This window comes from Podarcis vaucheri (genome assembly GCF_965113315.1).
Source record: "Podarcis vaucheri genome assembly, chromosome: 2".
NCBI lineage: Eukaryota > Metazoa > Chordata > Lepidosauria > Squamata > Lacertidae > Podarcis > Podarcis vaucheri.
In genome coordinates, this window is record NC_138760.1 from 86,150,793 (window position 1) to 86,170,876 (window position 20,084).

A 20,084-nucleotide genomic window follows, 5' to 3' on the forward strand; every position below is an offset into this window, starting at 1 on the left:
ACCCCACCCCTCTGGGAACCAGACCTCAGGATCAAGCAGGAGACACGACAACATCCTTAGGGATTAAAATGGCCACAACTTTATTGAATTTCACATGTAGGAAACCTTGGCACAGGCACTGGGTGTGTATCCCTCTCAGCCCCCCTGCTGGGGGTTTGAGGCAAGTCACGGTCGAACGGGAATATGGGGCCACTGCAAAATGTGTGTTTACGCAACTGGCTCTCTCCCATGTCGCTGGGGGGAGTTCTATGGCCCACTTGCTGTGCCCTTGTGGACAAAGACTCCCCTCAAGACCCCTTTAACAGGGTACCCTGGTGTCGCTGCCGCAAAAGGGATGTCACCACTTTACCCTCTTTCAGTTGTTAAGACTAAAGGATTCCGCCCAATGCCTAAAATCGCCAAAGTTGTGACAATTGCTATGGGGTAGACAAAACCTGTAGAGCAGGGGAAATTCTTTCCCAGCTGTGAGAAAGCAGCAGCCATTGTACAACCATATCAATGCCAGAGAACCCAAAAGGAGAAAGGTTAGCCTGTAAGAAAAAACAAGATTAGAGGTCAGCTCTGTCCCCTTTTTATGCTTCTGGAGGGGACCAGAGTGAAGCCTGCTCCAACTCAGTCTGCTGCTCTTGCCCCACCCCCAGGCTGCCGCGGATAGGCCAGAATTTGAATCTGGGTTTGGTGGGAACCCATCAGGCACTGTGGCAGCCAGGAGGGCGGAGCAACTGCCCACGGAACAGTGTGGCTTCAGGAGGATGGTGAAGCCGCGCACCGAGTTGCTAACACCACCCACAACCAATATAAAGTCATTTTGAGCTCCATCTGGGAGAATAAGGTTTTTGCCACCTTCTACATGACTTGGTGAACTTTAGGATCAAGCAGAACACGCTCCTTTCAAGGCAAATCAGCACGATGATTAGAACTAATATCAGTTTTAAAATGTACACTTGCATTTAGATTCTTGCTGTTGTTACTTCTCTTACAAAGGGACTCGTTATAAGGCTGTTCACTGTTTATTCCCAACTCCTCTAATACTGTGAGCTGCCCTGAACACAGCTACAGAGGAAGCATCTAGTAAGAGTTAGGCTATGAAAAAGGAGATCTATCCTGTAAGCAGAATAGAGCACTCATGAAGATGCTACAACTGAAGTCACATGTGCACTTTCATTTTCCCCAGCTTTTCTGCCTTAATGGTGCACCAAGGCATCAGCCATACCTATGGTGTGTCAATTCAGACAATCATGGAATTACAGCTAGTACAAGCAAACTCATTTCATATCATGTTCCCGGTTGTAATTTTCAGTTCCATTACAAATCATGGTTTCTCAGGTCTGATGTCACATTGAACCAGCGTTAAGGTTGAACTATGGTGCAATTGTTTTAATTCATTCAAATTCAAAATGGGTCCATCACTTTTCTTTTGTTGCAACTTTGTTGCCCAACACAAGGTGGAAGGGTTTACATTTATATATATATGTATGTATTATGATCCCTAGTCCTTCAGATGGACCTCAGAACAGAATGTGTGGTTGTCAGAATTTAGCATTCCATGTAAATGAAATTCATCGCATGAATGCCTCCAACAATGGCATTTTCATGCACCTTACAAAATTCAGTGAGATCACTACAGACAAAAGGAATTTAAAACGTGGGCAGATGTTTCAACCTTACAGAAAACTTTTGCTTCTAAAAATTAAATTTTAAAATGTAACAACGTGAACCCTATACAATATAGCACATACAATCAACAGAAAATAAAAAAATACAATCCTCAGCTGAAACAAAGTAAATATATTGTAGAGCTTTTAGAAAATCAGTCTTTGTCAATGGAACATTAAATAAACCTGTTTGATGTGGGTAAATAGCTTGATTTTCACATCAAAAGACAATGAATTTTTCCCATCGCAGAGTACAAGCAAAACTAGACTAACTCTGGAATCTGCAGACAGAGCCTAAAATAACCTCTATTCTAAAGCCTGAATAAACTGCCCATATGAGACTTCAGGCATTTGAAAAATAATCCCACTTTGGCGAACTTGAAATTTTGCCGATAATTAGTTACGACTGTTGGGTACAAAAGAAAGAATTTGGCCGAAAGCATAAATTGTTTTTCTTCCAACTGTGTGTCAAGAGAGCATTCCTGAGTTCCCTTTCTGTCATATCATATGCATGAAGAACCTTATATCCCCAATTCATCTGTGTCAAAAATACACTGTCAATATTATACTCTCACGCTTTCTGGACGCTCTGATTTTAGCTGCCCACTTTAGCTGCACATGATTAAAGCAGACAGCATTATGGTAGAAGGGCTGATTCTGCACGCTATCCACACTGAGCCAAACATTCGGACACACACACACACACTACATGCATAAACAAACTGTATGAGTATAATCAGAAAAGCCCCTATACAGTATTTAAGAGCAATTAACTCCGTTCTCTTTCTAAAAAATAAGCTTTTGAACCAATCTATATGATGTAAAAAGGGTTGTTATGCAATGAGCCCTTTATCAAAACATATAAAACACAAAAATATTTCATCAACACAAACATCCAGTGTTCAATGTTTTATCATTCTTATTCATTTTTCACAGCCACAGGTGAGGTAATAATTTTCACATGCAAGTGTATTTGCAGATAAATACTGCATATATAGTTCTGATCTGTATCTTCCAGGGACAATTATTACATCCAGCACAATCCTAACATTGGTCTATTCAAAAGTTGCCCCATTGAGTTTAATGGGACTTACTCCCAGATAAATGTGTATAGGGCTGCAGGCAACAGATGAAAATGGGTTTGTTCAGCTCCTTGGAACTTACACAAATCCCAAATTCAATCCAGCTACAGATGAAGCAAATAAGCTATCTAATTCTATTTGCACCTTCGCTATATCTGCAACCTTCTAAAGTGATTTGTAATGGCTACGTCTTCTATCCAAAGAAAATCCTCCATTAAATTGTATGGCTGTTGAAAGCTTTAGGTTGCCAAACCAGGTTTGCTTATTACATGAGTTGTGAAACATAACTGACACCTAAAGATTGCTTTAAACCTGCATTTCAAAACCTAGTGGAAGCTCTGAACCCATTTTGCAACTCAAAATTCAAGGTTTCCCAGTAAGAACAAAGATCTTCAGCTCTATATTTTATTTATCATTACTGCTTTTTAAGAAAAGGGGGGGAAAACAGGTGGTATGCAAATAGGGATGTTTAAGATATCACTAGCCCATTTGGGCAAAGCTGTGAAATTAATTATTGCTCCAAGAGAAACACCCTATTGAACTCAAATACAATGTTTAGGTAACAGTGTACGCACATTGTGGCTTGATGACCGATGAATAACTCAATAGATTTCAACAGCCAGATCTCTGCAGAAATCCCCAGGACTGCACACACACGCAACAGTAAGAGGCAAGATTTGGACCAAATTTCATCCAGAGGCACAGAAGTCCACACAAACAGCTGGTAGTGTCAAGGCTGTTCGACACATTAGTAGCCTTGTTCTAGAATCATTTGTAGCAGGACCAGGGAAGGAAAGCACAACTATCTTCTTGGGCTACACAGTACTAAAGAGACACTTAAGTAGGGGCTACCTTCTGCTAGCTAGGATTATTAAGAGTGAAGGGACGAGACGAGAACTTATCCATCTTATGGGGTGAAATGCCAATAAAGGTATGATCTGCTTAAGGAGACAGCAAGTGCATTTTCCTACCTTCAGGCAGTTGGATAATGTTGTGGGTGGGAGCAAAAAATAGATGTTAAGAGAATTGACCCCACCTTGCTCAGAAAATGGTAAGGGTCTGTTCTTAGGAGGATAGCCAGTACCCAAGTAAGATCTACCCTGGAATAAAGGTGTCATGGGACATTTACAGAAGGCACCAATAGAGCAACTTTCCACCCCAATCCCACACTGTGGGTGGGAAACCTGGGGCAAGATCAAAGTCGGGCAGCCAGTGCTGAATATGTCAGGCAGACTGCTGCCATCCCTCCGTGAGTTCATTTCAGCCAAGGCTCAGCTCTGGAGAAACAGGTCTGCACTCCGGAAGCGGCGTGTATTACAGGGGAAAGGCATGCAAAACGGTGCTCGGGTCAACCTTTAGCATCTCCACTGTAGGGCTGGGAGAACCTCTCTGCCTGGAAACCCCGAGTGCCGACTGCCAGTCCGAGTCGCGCAACACTAAGCTCGATCTGACTGGGTGTGAGGCAGTTTTCCTTCGAAAGGCTGCCCTCATCCCTCATCTGCGAGATCCGGGGCCTTCCAAGAGAGAAGGCGTGACTGGCCGGCAGGCGTGTGAGCCCCGGCACTTCTGCCTGAGTCGAGCCCGGCTCCCTCCCTCCCTCCCTCTCCCCTTGGCTCACCCGGAGCCAGCCGCGGTGGTGGCCTTGATGGAGTTGATGCGCAGCCGATTGGCCGTGTCCTTTAGGGCCTGCAGCGCCTGCTGGTCGGGCTTGTGATAATCCTCCATGGCGAAGCAGGAACGTGGCCGGCGGCGGGCTCGGGTTGCAGGCGGCGGCGGCGGCGGCGGCAGGAGCTGGAGCGTGTGGCGCTGGGCAGGCCCGGGCTCGGCGACTGAGGCAGGAGAGGCGGAGCTGCTCGGCCGGGCGAGGAGGGGCCAGGCGCCGGGCGGAGTCCTGCCTGCCTGCCTGGCCGAAAAGCCCCCGCCTCCCCAGCAGCGCGCTGCCTGCGGACTGAGCTCTCCCGCCCGCCTGCGAAGGCCAGCCGCTCCCCTCCCGAGGAAGAGAGGCGCGGCTGAGGCGCAGAAAACAGCCGCGTCCTCTTCCCTCTCGCTCCGCGCGCAACGGGAGCAGGGCGCGGCTGAGCGCCATTTGCGCAGCGGCCAAGTGGAAAAGCCCAGGGGGCAACTCAGCCCGCGTAGGGCGCAGGGCTTGCTTTCTATCCGGCCCTCCAGGTGCTGTTGGACTCCGGCTCCCATCACCCGCAGCCAGCCCGGCCAATGGTGAGGGATGCTGGGAATTGGAGTCCAAGAACACCTGGAGGGCCCGCAGGTTTCCCCCAGCCCCGCGTTGTAATGGCATTCTCTGCTTGCGATGCTGCTTGGCTTTAAAGCGGAGCAAACTGGTCGGTGGGGGGGGGGGGAACGCTCAAAAATTGAGAGACACTCTGTGCTATTTTTCTTGAAAAAGAGGCGCTGGAAGTCACCAGGAACGCTTCCCAAGTTCTCTTAGAATGGCAACGAGGCCCACCTGAGACGAGTTCCGAGTGAAAAAAGCGCTGGGAATAATGTTCTGCACTCCCTCCATTGAAGAATCATAGAATCATAGAATCATAGAGTTGGAAGAGACCACAAGGGCCATCGAGTCCAACCCCCTGCCAAGCAGGAAACACCATCAGAGCACTCCTGACATATGGTTGTCAAGCCTCTGCTTAAAGACCTCCAAAGTAGGAGACTCCACCACACTCCTTGGCAGCAAATTCCACTGTCGAACAGCTCTTACTGTCAGGAAGTTCTTCCTAATGTTTAGGTGGAATCTTCTTTCTTGTAGTTTGGATCCATTGCTCCATGTCCGCTTCTCCGGAGCAGCAGAAAACAACCTTTCTCCCTCCTCTATGTGACATCCTTTTATATATTTGAACATGGCTATCATATCACCCCTTAACCTCCTCTTCTCCAGGCTAAACATGCCCAGCTCCCTTAGCCGTTCCTCATAAGGCATCGTTTCCAGGCCTTTGACCATTTTGGTTGCCCTCCTCTGGACACGTTCCAGTTTGTCAGTGTCCTTCTTGAATTGTGGTGCCCAGAACTGGACACAGTACTCCAGGTGTGGTCTGACCAGAGCAGAATACAGTGGCACTATTACTTCCCTTGATCTAGATGCTATACTCCTATTGATGCAGCCCAGAATTGCATTGGCTTTTTTAGCTGCCGCGTCACACTGTTGGCTCATGTCAAGTTTGTCAAGAAGACTTTAGGTGTAAAATGAACCATATTTCTTAAATAGATTAGCCTCCACTGCGCCTCAGTTTTCCCTATGGAAACACTGGGTGAGCTCCTGGAAACCCCTGGAATCCTGCTTGGGGGTTCCAAAGCTGGGAGAAGTCACTGAGAAGGCCCTCTCTTGTGTCCCTACCAAGCGTGCCTGTGAGGGTGGCAGGACTGAGAAAAGGGCCTCCTCTGAAGATCTCAGAACATGGGCAGGTTCATAAGAAGGAATATGGTCTTTCAGATAGCTTGGACCCAGAGAGCATTATAACTAGCACTTTGACTTATGCCATGAAACAGACCAGTGGAGCTGTTAATGCTGCCTATAACCAGACCCGGTCAACAATCTGGCTACAGCTCTTTGGACCAGTTGAAGTTTCTGAGCACTTTTCAAAGGCAGCCCCATGTAAAGCGTGTTATAGTGATCCAAATGGGATGTAACCAAGGTGCATGTGTCACTGTGGCCAAATACATCTGAAGGAACGAATGCAGCTGGTGCACTAGCCTTAACTGTGCAAATGCACTCCTAGCCACTGTAGAGACGTGGGCATCCATGCTTAGGGCTGAGTCCAGGAGTATTACGTAGGGGTTGTGCACATAAGTGGAATCGCATAAAGTGGAGAGCACCCTCTATATGCCTATTTCCCCCTGCTCTTCAGCTCTATCTTCTGCTCTCTCTCCACTCCAGACCAAAATAAGAGTTTGGAGTTGAAGCTCTGGGGCTGGCTGGATGCCGCGTGGAAAAGTGCCAGCTGCTGTGCTACCCCGTGCATCAGCTTGTTCGGTGGGGAGGCTAAGCGGCCTAAACAAAGCCTCACTGAGCCTCTTTTGGACTTCCTCTGCCCTCACTGACATCCTCTTTAGGCTCCAGGGAGGGTATGGTTCTATTTACTTACCGTATTGGCCTGAATATAACCCTCTTTCCCCCCAAATTCTGACCATGAAAAGTTAAAGTGTGGCTTATATTCGTGACCTTACGGTATGCAGCCAGGAGCGCAGCAGTGCCAAGAGTGCAGCAAAGCAGTGCCTGCCTCACGCGTAGTCCCCTGTCCCTGTCCCCGTCCCCGTCCCCCCAAGGTCAGGAAGGGAGAGAGTGAGGAAGGGGAAAGGCTGCCAGCAAAGCAGCACGGCTCCCCCCCTCCCTCCCCCAGTATGCAGCCAGGAGCAGCAAGGAATGGAGCGGCTTATATTTGGGTATTTTTCCTTCCCGCCCCCTCCAATTTTAAAGGTGTGGCTTATATTCAGGCCAATATGGTATTTCTCAGCGCTGTGCATATGTGCGGTCATGTACAAGTATAACACACGTAAGTTGGGGGATGCTTGTATTCAGGTTACATCATCAACTTGAATGAAACAGTTAATTTCAGAAGACACCCTGGCTTTTTAAAGATGCTAAGCCTGTCAGGTGAATGTCTTATACCATCTCCAATGATGTTTTCTCCTTAGCTTCTTCCCCCAATTTCATAATTGTATATTCCCTGGGTAAATGTGGCATCAGATGTTCGTATAGCATATGTTAAAGATTTATATTAAAGTGTTAAAGCAAACGAAAAGGAACACAGATGCAAGAATCTAGGGTTGCATTCAATGTTAGTCCACAGACAGTACCTCCATTGAAGTTAATGGGCACGACTAACTCAGATCCATTAATTTCAATGGGTCTACTCAATGTTAGTTGGCTACAATCCCAAGAGTCACATTTTTGTGTTAAAGTACAGATACATCTGGTTTTTGAAGACGGTACCCAATTATCAAACCTTCATAAAAGCTTTCAACAGCTCTCCTAAGCTGGACTCCCTTTTCAAAAGGTGAACTGCCACCAAGAAGATATCAGGACAGACCAGAACATTTGTCTTTGAAGTTTTATTACAAAAATATATCTGCAAACATACAAAATTTTCAATGAAAAATGCTTATTCTTAAACATTTATGCAATAACTTAATATTTGCCAGTATAATAAGATGGCACAAATTACATACCCATATACTGAAAGGTTAATGAAGCATTATGGTGACAGTTTTAAAAGTTGCTCAAATGCTAGTGGGCACAGTCCAGGCCACCACAGGTGCAGCGCCAATATGTAGAGGATTCCAACAAGTTCAATATATATCAGCTCCCAATACCCCCACCTATATATGTGCGTAGAAGGATGAATAACTTCAACCAAGCAGTCAAGGACTACGAATATGAATGAGACGCACGTACAAAAGTTCCATTCCTCTTCCTAGCGGTCTCTTGTACTTCCTATGTGCCCACAAAAAATGGGGAAACAGGGCTCTATTGATCCTCTGGGAATCATTCAGGTGTGAATGCTGTGCCTGTAGAACAGGACCATGCCCATTGTTTTCCTATAGTAATCACTTAAAATCCAAAAGATCGGAAGCACCTCAAACTCTTGATATGCATGCGAGTGCAAATTAAAGCGCTAAACCCAAACACTGAGTGTAGTGTGCATTTTTAACAGAGAACCACCATGTGCCCACAATGTTAAATTGGTACAAAAACAAACCACAGGGGGAATATTATTGCAAATGTTTCCCACTTAAAGTGAAGATATTGCACCTTTAACATGTTCACGAAAGATGTCCAAAACTGAGGTGAAATATATATTGCACACATTCCTCTTTTTAAAGATATGCTAAAGAAGCAACTCATGTAAGCCAACAAGAGGTGGCTGGGTTTTTGTGTCAGACCACTCCACATTAAATATATTTCCTGGAAAGTTCCACACTAATTATACCCGTGCCTAAACATGGCATTGGTGGAATGCCCTAAATTCAAGCAAAAGAGAACTACGGGGGGGGGGGGGGAGATACCATTTAGTATGCCTGAAACATGATTATACTCTCTGGCTTAGATCCAAAGTTCCAGGGAGTGAAATGTCACTCTCAGAAGATGGAAATGTGGAAGCGGTTTCCACCAACTCTTCCTTTCTACCAAAACTACTCTGGAGGGCTGAGGAACCTTCCAGAAAACTGAAGCAGCATGGGGGGGGGGGCAAGGAGGAAGTGGGGATCTGCAAGATCACCTTCCCCCTTTCCTTCAGCAACATTTGTCTCTTCCACAGAATGAGCTTTTCTGTTCATCGAAGAAACGTTGAATCCAACCCCATGTCAGAATAAGACATGCTTTTACTTGTCATACTGTCATATTGTGCCTTAGCTCTTAGCAGACTTTTTACATTTTGCAGGGTGTGTCACAAATACAGAGTTGCTAGGCACATTTTTAACAAAACATTGTTAATGCAACAGAACAAAACAGCAATGAGTTCTTATTGAGTAAGCTGCTTGTTTTAAAGCCACTTTTGGATGGACAAATATTAAGCAATTTTTAATAAAATGCTGCATATAGGCAACGAAAAAATACATGCTTAAGATACTGAATATTGATTTTAGGACAGTCTAAAATCATACATTTTCTTGTGGGAAATAATATCTTGCTAAAATGTAAGCTTGAAAAGAATGGCCCAAGTTGGTTAGCTATGTACTTGTTACTGTTGCATGCAGGTAAGAATAAAATGTTTCATTATAACTCTAAACTTCTACAAGAGATTAAAAGACCAAATTGCACTGAGAACAGACCTATTGTAATCATTCAATTTAAGGAACTTAATTTCACCAATTTCAATAGGTTTACTCTGAGTATGATTACTGTTGGATGTGACCATATGTAATCAGGCTAAAGCTGTCCAGTAATTTCTGCATTTTGTAAGCATCTGTGATTTTTACCTTGCAGCAGAGTTTTGTTTTTCAAAGCAATTCTTAAAATGTTTTGTTTTGTTTCATTTGTTAATTTCTCACGCTACAATAAGCAATAAAAGCAGAATGCTGCTTTGTATTGCCTAGCTTGTCTGTGACCTCCCAGCTTGAGCCTGCTACATACACAAATGTTGTTAACGTGTGTAAGATCCTAGGTTAATGCAAATCTACTGACAGGAAAAAAAAGATTTAACTTTCTTCTAGCTAAGGGAATTCTCTTTGGAAGCAGAGAACTATTTATTGATGCTGCACATACTTCTATCAGTTGAGAACTCTGACCTGCCAAGCTACCAGATGAGGTTTCTGGGAATTATAATGCAAAATAGTAAACAGGAGGACGAAGTGTACTGGGACAAATATTCTTTGAAACAGTGATGCTGTCTGAAGCAAAACTCTCTCTCACTAACCCCTTGAAGTCACAAAACCATAATGGTACATTCAATATAAGGGAACCCTTTATAGCAGGGGTAGCCAACGTGTCCCCCAGATGTTGCATTACTATTCCCCTCAGCCCTACCCAGTATGGTCAGTGGTCAGGGAGTTGCAGTTCAACATCTGGAGAGAACCACACTGGCTACTTCCGTTTCATTCCCACAGATATTTGGATACAATGCTTACTTTGACCATTGTGACCAAGTTCAGCTCAATATCGTTATTCCTCCAATATTATGCTTATGGCTAAGAAGGTTTTCTTCTTTCCATACACAATAATTAAGGACTGTTCTCGAGTCTTTATTATCTACAAACACAGCATTATATAAATTTGGTTCAGGGGGTATGGTTAATACAGCCACTTAAAATAAACTGAAGAGTACTGCAGTGGCTTGATTCCTGCCCCGCCCCCGGAAAAAGCTTCATACAGAATAATTCTGTTTAAATAAGCAAGCATGTTTTTCTTGGTGCACATACATGGGTGTGCTATCAAAGGTCCAGCATTTAAGTAGAGCTCTCATGTTTCCTTAAAAAAAAAAAAAGGTCTAGAAAGTCTGAAAAGAAGCATTTGAGTTTTACCATTAAAGCCAAAACACTAGTCGAATATGCATATCACTACTAACATATTTCCCTGAATTCTGCACATATATCTGATATAAAATACTATGTTCGCAACTAGAAACACTGAGTTCAAAGGCCGAAGAGGTTCTCTCAAAAGGCATATTTTGCTAAACATAAAAACATCTACTTAAAATCACTCAAAATGAAGTACATATTTTGATTTTTTAAAATCCAACACGCTATATATCAAAACACTGATTTGTGGTGGAATCATAATTAAAGCTTGGTAGATGAATTACAGATAGTATCTGCACCTTGAAGGGATCATCGTTACATTTAAATTTTAAGAGCAACAGGTACATTCTAATTCAGGACCTTTTCCATTGCAAACTCTACCAAAAGAAGGGGGCCTTTATAAGATCCTGGCTGTGCTTTTTATCAAGCCCTACTCATTTCAGTGGCTTGCACAGGAAGCTGATTGTAACACATGGATCCTCCATTCCAGCAATGCTCTGACAAATAAGCAGTATGTGTTGATCGGTTAAAAGGATTACAAAATTACCTTTCACAATATAAAACAAAGACCTTCTACTAAAAAACAAAAACCACCCCATCCTTTAATATTAGTATTGCTTGAACATATTGAGATTTATGTTACACTAGAGTATTGCTAGCTACTATCACATGCCATAATGAAATAAATACAAGTCAAGGAGAGACCGATAGCAGCATATAAAACAACAAGGAGATCAGAGCAACTTCCTTTGGGAAGAAGTTTGATCTTTACAGTGGTAATGAAATCTTAACCTTCTATGAGAACTCACAAAAACCTGCAAATGGAGGGGAAATATGGGGAGAAGAGCAGACTGCATTTGTTGTTTATGTGCCCATTTTTAAACACCAAAAACGAAATTATACACACTTCTCTAGGTTCCTTCCCAACTATGCTACAGGCAAACCTCCAAAATTTGCATTAAGCCTGGAAAGGACAATAAGGTGACCACAATGATGTTCCATCCATTTCTGTTTAAAAATTATTTGCTTGAAAATAGTATCATTAACAAAATATAAGAACACTGCAAGTATTGTTAAAGGGGTATTTCATAATCCACCTTCATTTTGCCTTAGTAAAACATAGGGATGCATAAGCCAGCACTGCATATTAAGGGAGTCAGTTTGATGGTCAATACCATGCTGAGTCCATCCAGCTCTAAGGCTAAAAAACCCCCAGCATTTTTAAAATGCTTTCCACTGTTTCCTTCCAAACCCTAAAAGGATATTCTGAATTCCTTCCACGGCTCTTTAAATCAGAAGTTAGCTTCACAACTTGTTATCTTTACTCAACTGCCAAAGATGGCTTAGGCCACATTCACCCTAATTATTTAGATGTATGTACCAGATGAAGAAAAATCAAAACAGTTTTTCATATTACTCTAAACCCACTCAAAAATAATGTGCTGTTAAACATGAAGACCATTTTCCGCATACAGAAATAAAAGCCTGCTGGTGATTGGTCACAGTGAAACCTAGATCACTTCTGAGAACATTAGTTATCCATTTTTAAGGGACAAGGTCTCCTTACTTTAACAAAACTTAAAACTTCAACTAAAAACAACCTTTAAAAATATTAACAGTTTCACAGAAGAGGCATAATTGTTTCTGAAACAATTAGGTGGTAAGTTGAACTGTATTTACTTCAGTTATAGTTTGATGCTGTCCGTATTCTTGGTCAAGACTTGTAAATAAACTTCATGAAGCGTACTAAGAAAATTCGCATCGTTCTGAAGGAAAGAGAGGGGGAAACCATAATTAAAACAATGACAGAAATAATTCATTACTTTTTCCTACCCAATTCATTATTCTACACCTATTAACAAAACCTGTAAGTTTAGGAGGAAGTTTAATAAAGCTATACAGTGGTACCTCGGGTTACATACGCTTCAGGTTACATACGCTTCAGGTTACAGATGCTGCTAACCCAGAAATAGTGCTTCAGGTTAAGAACTTTGCTTCAGGATAAGAACAGAAATCGGGCTCCGGTGGTGTGGCATCAGCGGGAGGCCCCATTAGCTAAAGTGGTGCTTCAGGTTAAGAACAGTTTCAGGTTAAGAACGGACCTCCGGAACGAATTAAGTACTTAACCCAAGGTAGCACTGTACTATCAATGATATATAGCTCAGAAATATCACTGAGCATATACAGTGGTATCTCTGTCCTGACCTTATGGGATAAATGTAACTGCCCAATTCAGTGCTCAAGGCTATTCCAGTGTAACTTGGTAACACTATCAAAATTCATTTGGGCTGTTTAGATTGTTTTCAACCTGAGGAAGCAGTATGGATTTAAAAAAAAATTCTTTCTACATTAAAGCCGGATCAATCCTATTTACAAGGGTACACTACTTGAAACCTTTTAGAAGGGTGCTTGCAAAGCAACCAAAATAAGAAAAGGTAAAGTGAATGCGGAAGTACAGAGAAACAAAAAGAAGTGACGAAAACTAGTGACAGGGGAGTATTATGAACTAACAAATCCATGTTAAGTCTCAAAGTGAAAGCTAATGAGGGAAACCTGCATAAGTGAATGCAACTGTACAAGAAGAATCTGAGTGTACAGCAAGCACACTCTTAAAGACAAGAAGGCTCATTTGTTTTGGATGATAACTAAGAACCAGACAGGAATGAAATAAAAAGTCAGCGTCTGCATATGTAGGATTTTACCTGCCTTGAGGTTTGGATCACTATACATTTCCATGTAGTCTCCTTCTGCATTTTGGGTATAGCCTGGGTTGAGTTAGGCAGGGCATTTTCACTACCTGACCTCCATGGACCAGCTGAGCTAGCATCATCATCATCATCATTGCCCAGGCCTCTACAAATCTACCTATATGCATGGCCTGGGACTTTCAGTGTTCCCATCATGTGAATTTGCATCTCAAATTAAACATCATCATCAACAAACATCCTGTCAGTTATTTCTGGTTCTTCATTGAAAAAAGATACCTTTGTGTACTAGGTGGGCAATTCCAAGCCAATAAATTCATGAAAATTAGCCAAACATAAAAGATGTGACCATTCGGTATTTTATGGCCTTATACTAATGGGAATGTGAACCTAAAGTGCCATTTAGAAGGGTGAGGGCCCCAACAGAGGAATCACCTCCCAGGAAAGGCTCGCCTCTCACCTATTTTAATATATTTCCATAGTAAAAAAATCCTCTCTTATTCTCTTAAGAATCAGATATATTAATTCATTTATATCTACATTTAATCGTAACTTGGAACACGGTTTTAGTGAGGCTGTGTAGTGGCTCTCCATTACCGTTTTATTACTTGACTTTTAGCCTCTGCTCCAGCTGTTTTGTTTTACAGGGATTCTGTGCTGTCATTTGACTGGTGTTTTATTTGGACTGGTGTTTTAAATTGTTTTATTCATTCATCACTTAAAGAACTCTAGTTATAATAAATGTAACAATCAGATGAGCTCTGCATTTTGGATCCACATATAGCTTATGGAACATTGTAGCACTATTTTTTAATACTCCTCCACTGAAGGGAAGCGGAGTTTAACCAGGTCGGACATACACAAAGCAGAGAGCAGATGAAAGGTCAGAAACAGCATTTGTGAAGGTTTAAGACAACACAAAGCACATTCTCAAGATCACTGAAAGTGCGGCATGATTTTAATTACAAAGTAAAATTGCTGACAGTTGACCTCTGTTCAAAGGGGCTCTTCTCCCCTCCCTTCACAGTCAGCAAGTTTCTTTGTTTCACTTGCGGTTCTGACAGGGGAAAAGAAATAGCAGGTTGTGCAGAAAAAAAACTACAAAGAAACAAAACAGAGGCCACAAAGCTGATTATGTGACCCGGGTACAGGCCCATTTTATTCCTAACAATTCTATTACCAAAACACTAATTTCTGTGTCCTGTTATTTTTAGATCTGTACTCTGTATGCAAGACTTACTGATATCAGTATAGAACAAACTAGAGCCCTGATGTAGCACAAAGGTTTGTGACCCTGGTGATGACAAAAAGGGCAAAACAATCCTCTTAATGTAAGCCTGTCCTAGGTGCAAGATCTCTCTTTGTGATTCACTAGATTTATTGGCACACTTACAAAGCAGCCTTGCAGCTGAAGCCGATACATAACTAAAAAAAACAATTTTTCAAGTCAGGCAGTGTGCTTTTGCTGACTAAATACGAGCGTCAATGAATTCTCAAATATTTCGTAACAGAATAAACTGGGAATGGCAAAGCCACTTGGAACCTCTAATGAACAAACTCCTGTGGTAAAGCAGGTTGATTTGTAATCTCCAACTACACCTTTGTAACCTATTTTGCTAAAGGTTTTCATGTATAAAGTCAAACATCTTCCATCTTTATTTTTCCCATCCTTCTGAACTTACAGATTAGATTCACTCAAAAGAAGTGAACTAAGGGAAGGTTGAGCAGTTCTTTAAAATGCAGACAGCACTTATTTCTTCCTCTGATTGTGAACAATTTGGACAGTTCAAAAATCAGAACCCTCTACATGCCCAACACATTTCAGGTGCCATGGCCACAGCAGACTTTTAAAACAAAATTTGCAACTTGGGAGGTCCCGATTATCCACTTTTCCCTTTCAGCAGTTATCATTTGGCTTAGAAATATGAACGCCAAATATTTCTGAATCAGTCCTGAAGCGTATACCTCTTGCCTCAAAATCCTTAGATAGAGAGTTATAGTCATACCTCATTTTGCGTCCGGGATCCGTTCCGGAGCCCTGGACGTTCAACAAAAGAGACCTTCAAAAAAGCGCCACTCTGCACATGTGCAAAAGCGTGATTTAGCAGAAGCGCATGCGCCAAAACCAGAAGTAACCCTTTCTGGTACTTATGGGTTTGCCATGGATGTTCAATGAAATGGACCCTAAATGGGGAGGACTCAAAACGAGTGTACTTGGAGAGTTGTCCTTGGTAGATGACACTTAAGTTAGCATACTTAATAATAAATTGTGTTATTTAACTGAATTAATAATTCTCATGTTTTTAAGCTTATCAATATCATTACCACTTAAAATACTGGTAACAGTTCTCTAATTGCTGCTTTTATTGCTAAATGATCTAACACACCTATCGGTGTTATTCCTCCTAACCTTCTTTATGGTGCCCACTGATAATCAGCACTTTATTCTGAATCAAGAGTCCAAATGAGTCACTGACTGTACCTTTATTAGATATATTAAGGTTTCTTGAAGCTGAGATCTAGTAAGAACTGTCGGAGGTAATGTTGGAACATCTACTGCGCCAAGAGTGAGAGGAGAAGAGGAACCAACTTTGTTTTCGATGTCGGAGGACTTCATAGCTGACTGTTGGAACACACTAGGTGACAAGAGGACTGAAGGTGCCATTGTGGTTGTAGCTGCAGCAAACTGTGGGGAAGCAACCTGCAAAAACAAGAAATCAAATGAGATGGGATTTTTTCCCCCTCATTTTTAAAGAACTATCTAGATATATTAAAGCCTCTTCCGACATTACCTTTCTGGTACTGTTTGAAGTCCCAGTTAAAATAGCAGGAACCAGTGATGTAGCTCCTTGGCACACCGGCAAAAGAAGCGGCTGCTTCACTGGCTCTTATGTGACCTGGGCGCTTCCAACATTACACAAGCTGCAGGGACTTGCAGGCAGAAATGAAACGACTTAAGTTGAAAGGGCCTCACAAAAGCCATGGATGCTAACAGTAACCACTGTGACCAACCTGGATCACAACGTTCAGTAAATAATTAATAAACCCAAATTTTTATTCTGGCATACTAATGTGGTAGCTCAAAGAGAACTCTGTAGCAATTTACATTAATATGGATAGCAATACAATTGTTGATGCCTTCTTGGACTATTTGTACCAGCATATAAACTCGATTTTATAAAGAAATGAGAGATTACTAAGATGTGCTCTGGAAAAATTGGGCACTTTTATAGAGAGCAGCCAATTGCATTATTGTTTTATGAGCTACAAGGGAAAGGATTGTTGGCTAGGCATATTTCAATTCTTGCAAGACCTGGTGGTCTCCAAAAGGAGTATACTAGTAAAGGAGAACTAAAAGGTAAAGGGACCCCTGACCATTAGGTCCAGTTGTGGCCGACTCTGGGGTTGAAGCTCATCTCGCTTTATTGGCCGAGGGAGCCGGCATACAGCTTCCAGGTCATGTGGCCAGCATGACTAAGCCACTTCTGGCGAACCAGAGCAGCGCACGGAAATGCCGTTTACCTTCCCGCCGGTATCTAGTTGCACTTTGAGGTGCTTTCAAACTGCTAGGTTGGCAGGAGCAGGGACCGAGCAACGGGAGCTCACCCCGTCACAGGGATTCAAACCGACGACCTTCTGATCGGCTAGTCCTAGGCTCTGTGGTTTAACTCACAGCGCCACCCGCGTCCCCTAAAGGAGAACTAGGTCATCCTAATTAATGGATAGGGATCAGGATTCAAGACACATTGGGTTGTCAGCCTGGATGGAATCAGGTTTTGTTGAGAATTGGCCTTTGCACAAATCCAGACAGGGAAAGACACTCTGGTGATGCAAGGATTTAAATACATACTTGGCTTGCCTTTGACAAAGCTTTGGGGTGTGAAAATGTTTCAAGCTCCTTGCTTTGCTGTGCAACCTACAATTTTAAAGAAAGAAATACGTAGTATCTGAACAATCCAGCATTCTTCTTAAATTTCCCCCTTTAAAAAATGCATACACGTACACATGCTATTGCTTCATTTGTTAAATAAGATACCTAAGGTAACCTCTTATAAGAGTTCGTAACCAAAATTGTCAGTTACGTACTGTACTACTCCTCACCGCATGCTTGCTTGGAAAGGTGAGACTTGGTCTTCCAGATTCAAGCACAGTTCTCTGACCATCTAGTCTCTACTGACATAATCAACAAATAATCAGCACAATTTCATCTGTATTGGACCAAAGTGTTCTGATCAATACATCGCTTTTAAAGAAAAACACTGAAAAGCCAACATTGTTAAAAAATAACTAACTGGCTAGCCAGAACAGTGTTATAAAGCACCCTTTACAAGACTAGTATCCAATATAAATGTCCAATTCACCCGCTGGCAAGAAAGAAATTGTGTTGGCACTTTCAGACTCAAATAACATAGTGTAATAACATGAGAACCGCTGCTAACAGCACTAACCTACCAATGGTTTTACAATCAACCTTCTTGCTAAAGCAATCTACATATATTAATTTACTAGGAGCCGCAACCCCTGCTCATTTTGCTCGCCCAAGCCGTGCACCTCTGTCCTCCCCACAGCTCGCCTAAGCAGCAGCTCAGGCAAGCCACAGAGGAACAGGCAGGACAAGCTGGGGCAGCTCCCCAGCAATTGCCCTGCTCTGCTGCCACTTCCCTCCCTGGCCTTCCATGCTGATGAGGCTGGAATAGCAAAAGCCATGAGAGGCGTGCAGTGGCAGCAGAGCAGGACAGCTGATGGGAAGCTGGTCTTCTGCAGATCACCTGGGCTGCACTCCAACTGCTTGCTCCACCCACTTGCCTCCATACCTGGGCCACCCGCCTGCTTCTCTATTGTGAACAGCAGTGTGATAACACTCTAACCATTTTATTATACACTAAGAGAACTGACCTGAACAGATGGAATTGCTTTACCGGTCAGGGCTTGTTTGGTGTGGGATTCTTTGAAACGATCTGGGGTCGCCAGCTGGCTAGCGGCCGAAGAGGAGTTAGGTGCTACTGGCGCTTTATTTGCCGACTGCTGCATAACATCATGTTGTGGGGTCAACCTGAGTTTTTGAAGGAGATCCGTATTTGGATGCGGCATGTTCGAAGCGCTTTCTGTACTGGTTGCAGCCAAAGATGTTAAGAATTGGTTCTGACTGGGAGTGATGTTCTGCGGACCGTGGTTCATATCAGACGGCTGCTGATTCACAAGCGGAGACATTTGCTTGGCAGCCTGCTGCATAACTTGCAGCATGTTATTGTTTGTGCTGCCGCTCTGAAGCATTTGCACACAGGGAGCTTCTGTGGCCAGAGTGGAATTAAGGTTAGGGCTTAGCTGTACGGCATAGTTTGGAGCTTTATTCACTTCAGGTTGTGGGGCAGAAGGTGAGGCAATCAGTAAGGGCGGCATACACTCCTGTGGCAATAAGGTACAAGAATTACTTTTGAAGCTTGAGCCATCCAGTTTCCCCAGAGGCTGATGGATCACTGTCGACTGCTCAAATGAAAAAGGAAGGAGCAAACTGTGCTCTCTGCATGAGGAGTCAGGCTTCTTGGTTCTCTCTGGATTCGAGTAGGGAACTGTACTGTGTTCCTTTGGAAATGAAGTTCCAAATAACTCTTCCACTGTTAGGTGTTTTGGTATGGATGAGCACGGCTAGAAATAGAGAAAAAAAGAACAACCAGAAGCTCAGCTTAAAATGTATGCAAAGACAAGTAAATTAGTGGTAGTGTGCAGAATTTAAAAGAGAACAGCTTGCTAAAAGTTATAGAGCCATGCAAAAAACACATTACGGGCCATAGGTTTTATCAACAATATTTTTATACTTATGTGGCACAATATGCTTGTATATCACGGTGAAACAATACATGCTAACAACCAATTCTTGGAATCCCAATTGAAAGAGTTTGTTTTCCTACTGCTTTTCATTGTCCTTAAAATTGCAAAGCATTTTAATTTGCAAATACCTTTAAGGAGAGAATATTTATCAGGTGACTTAAAAAAATGATGGAGCCGTAAGCACACTTGCCCCAAGAAGCTATTTATTTTCATACTCCTTCACCCATTCTACACAAATATTGCCATCCTATCTCATGGCAGTCCAAATGATACTTCAAGGAATTATCGGTTTCGCCTCACAAATAAGTAGTTCATATCTGTAAAGATTGCAAACTATAATAGATAAGTACAAAAAAGGAGTTTAAAGTAGAAGTAAGCTCTGCACAGGGGCATAGGAAGGAATGAGCTGCTAGAAGGCCAACAAAAGGGTACTGGGTTTCTTTGCATGGCATGGTGTGTTACTGTACACAAGGCAGGGCTCCAGCATGGAGGAGAAATGGGGTTGTGTGTTATTACTGCAAGGATTTATTTGCTCCCTGTGCACAGAAGCAAATATTCATGGTGAGAAAATTAGCTCCCTGCCACTTTCAGAACTGCAAAACTCATTTATATATATAAAAAAATTGGAAGCCGTTTCATAATACAATATAATAAAAGACAAATGAATCTAAACGAAAAGAAAAAGAAATAGCAAAGTCCTCTCTCAAATAGATCTTAGCCCTTGTCTCACGGAGAATGGGGTTGACCCTTCCAGTTATCACATGAGAGATTCCCTTTCTTCCCTTCCCTGCCTCTCACACAGGGCCCTTCACCAGCCAGCCATTACCTTCCATGTGTGTATAATC

The 20,084-nt window shown here is 42.6% G+C and overlaps 2 protein-coding genes across 3 annotated transcripts in view; both read right to left on the minus strand.

Annotated features, from left to right (window-relative positions):
* Positions 1-4,566, minus strand: part of TKT (transketolase) — a 34,581-nt gene extending 30,015 nt beyond the window's left edge. Inside the window, exon 1 of the mRNA XM_082209560.1 lies at positions 4,356-4,566. Within this exon, the coding sequence (XP_082065686.1) occupies positions 4,356-4,462 (107 nt within the window). The 5' untranslated portion in view covers positions 4,463-4,566. The remainder of the gene's footprint in view (positions 1-4,355) is intronic.
* Positions 4,567-7,786: 3,220 nt separating this feature from the next.
* The window catches only part of DCP1A (decapping mRNA 1A), a 37,301-nt gene continuing 25,003 nt past the window's right edge, over positions 7,787-20,084 (minus strand). The window contains exons 7-10 of one of the 2 annotated variants that reach the window (XM_082209925.1): positions 18,307-19,056; positions 17,270-17,326; positions 15,893-16,111; positions 7,787-12,471 (exon numbers count right to left, since the gene is read on the minus strand). In XM_082209925.1, coding sequence (XP_082066051.1) covers positions 12,391-12,471; positions 15,893-16,111; positions 17,270-17,326; positions 18,307-19,056 — 1,107 coding nt within the window. In that variant the 3' untranslated portion in view covers positions 7,787-12,390. Of the gene's footprint in view, positions 12,472-15,892; positions 16,112-17,260; positions 17,327-18,306; positions 19,057-20,084 lie in introns of both variants that reach the window. The other variant, XM_082209924.1, reaches the window with a different exon arrangement.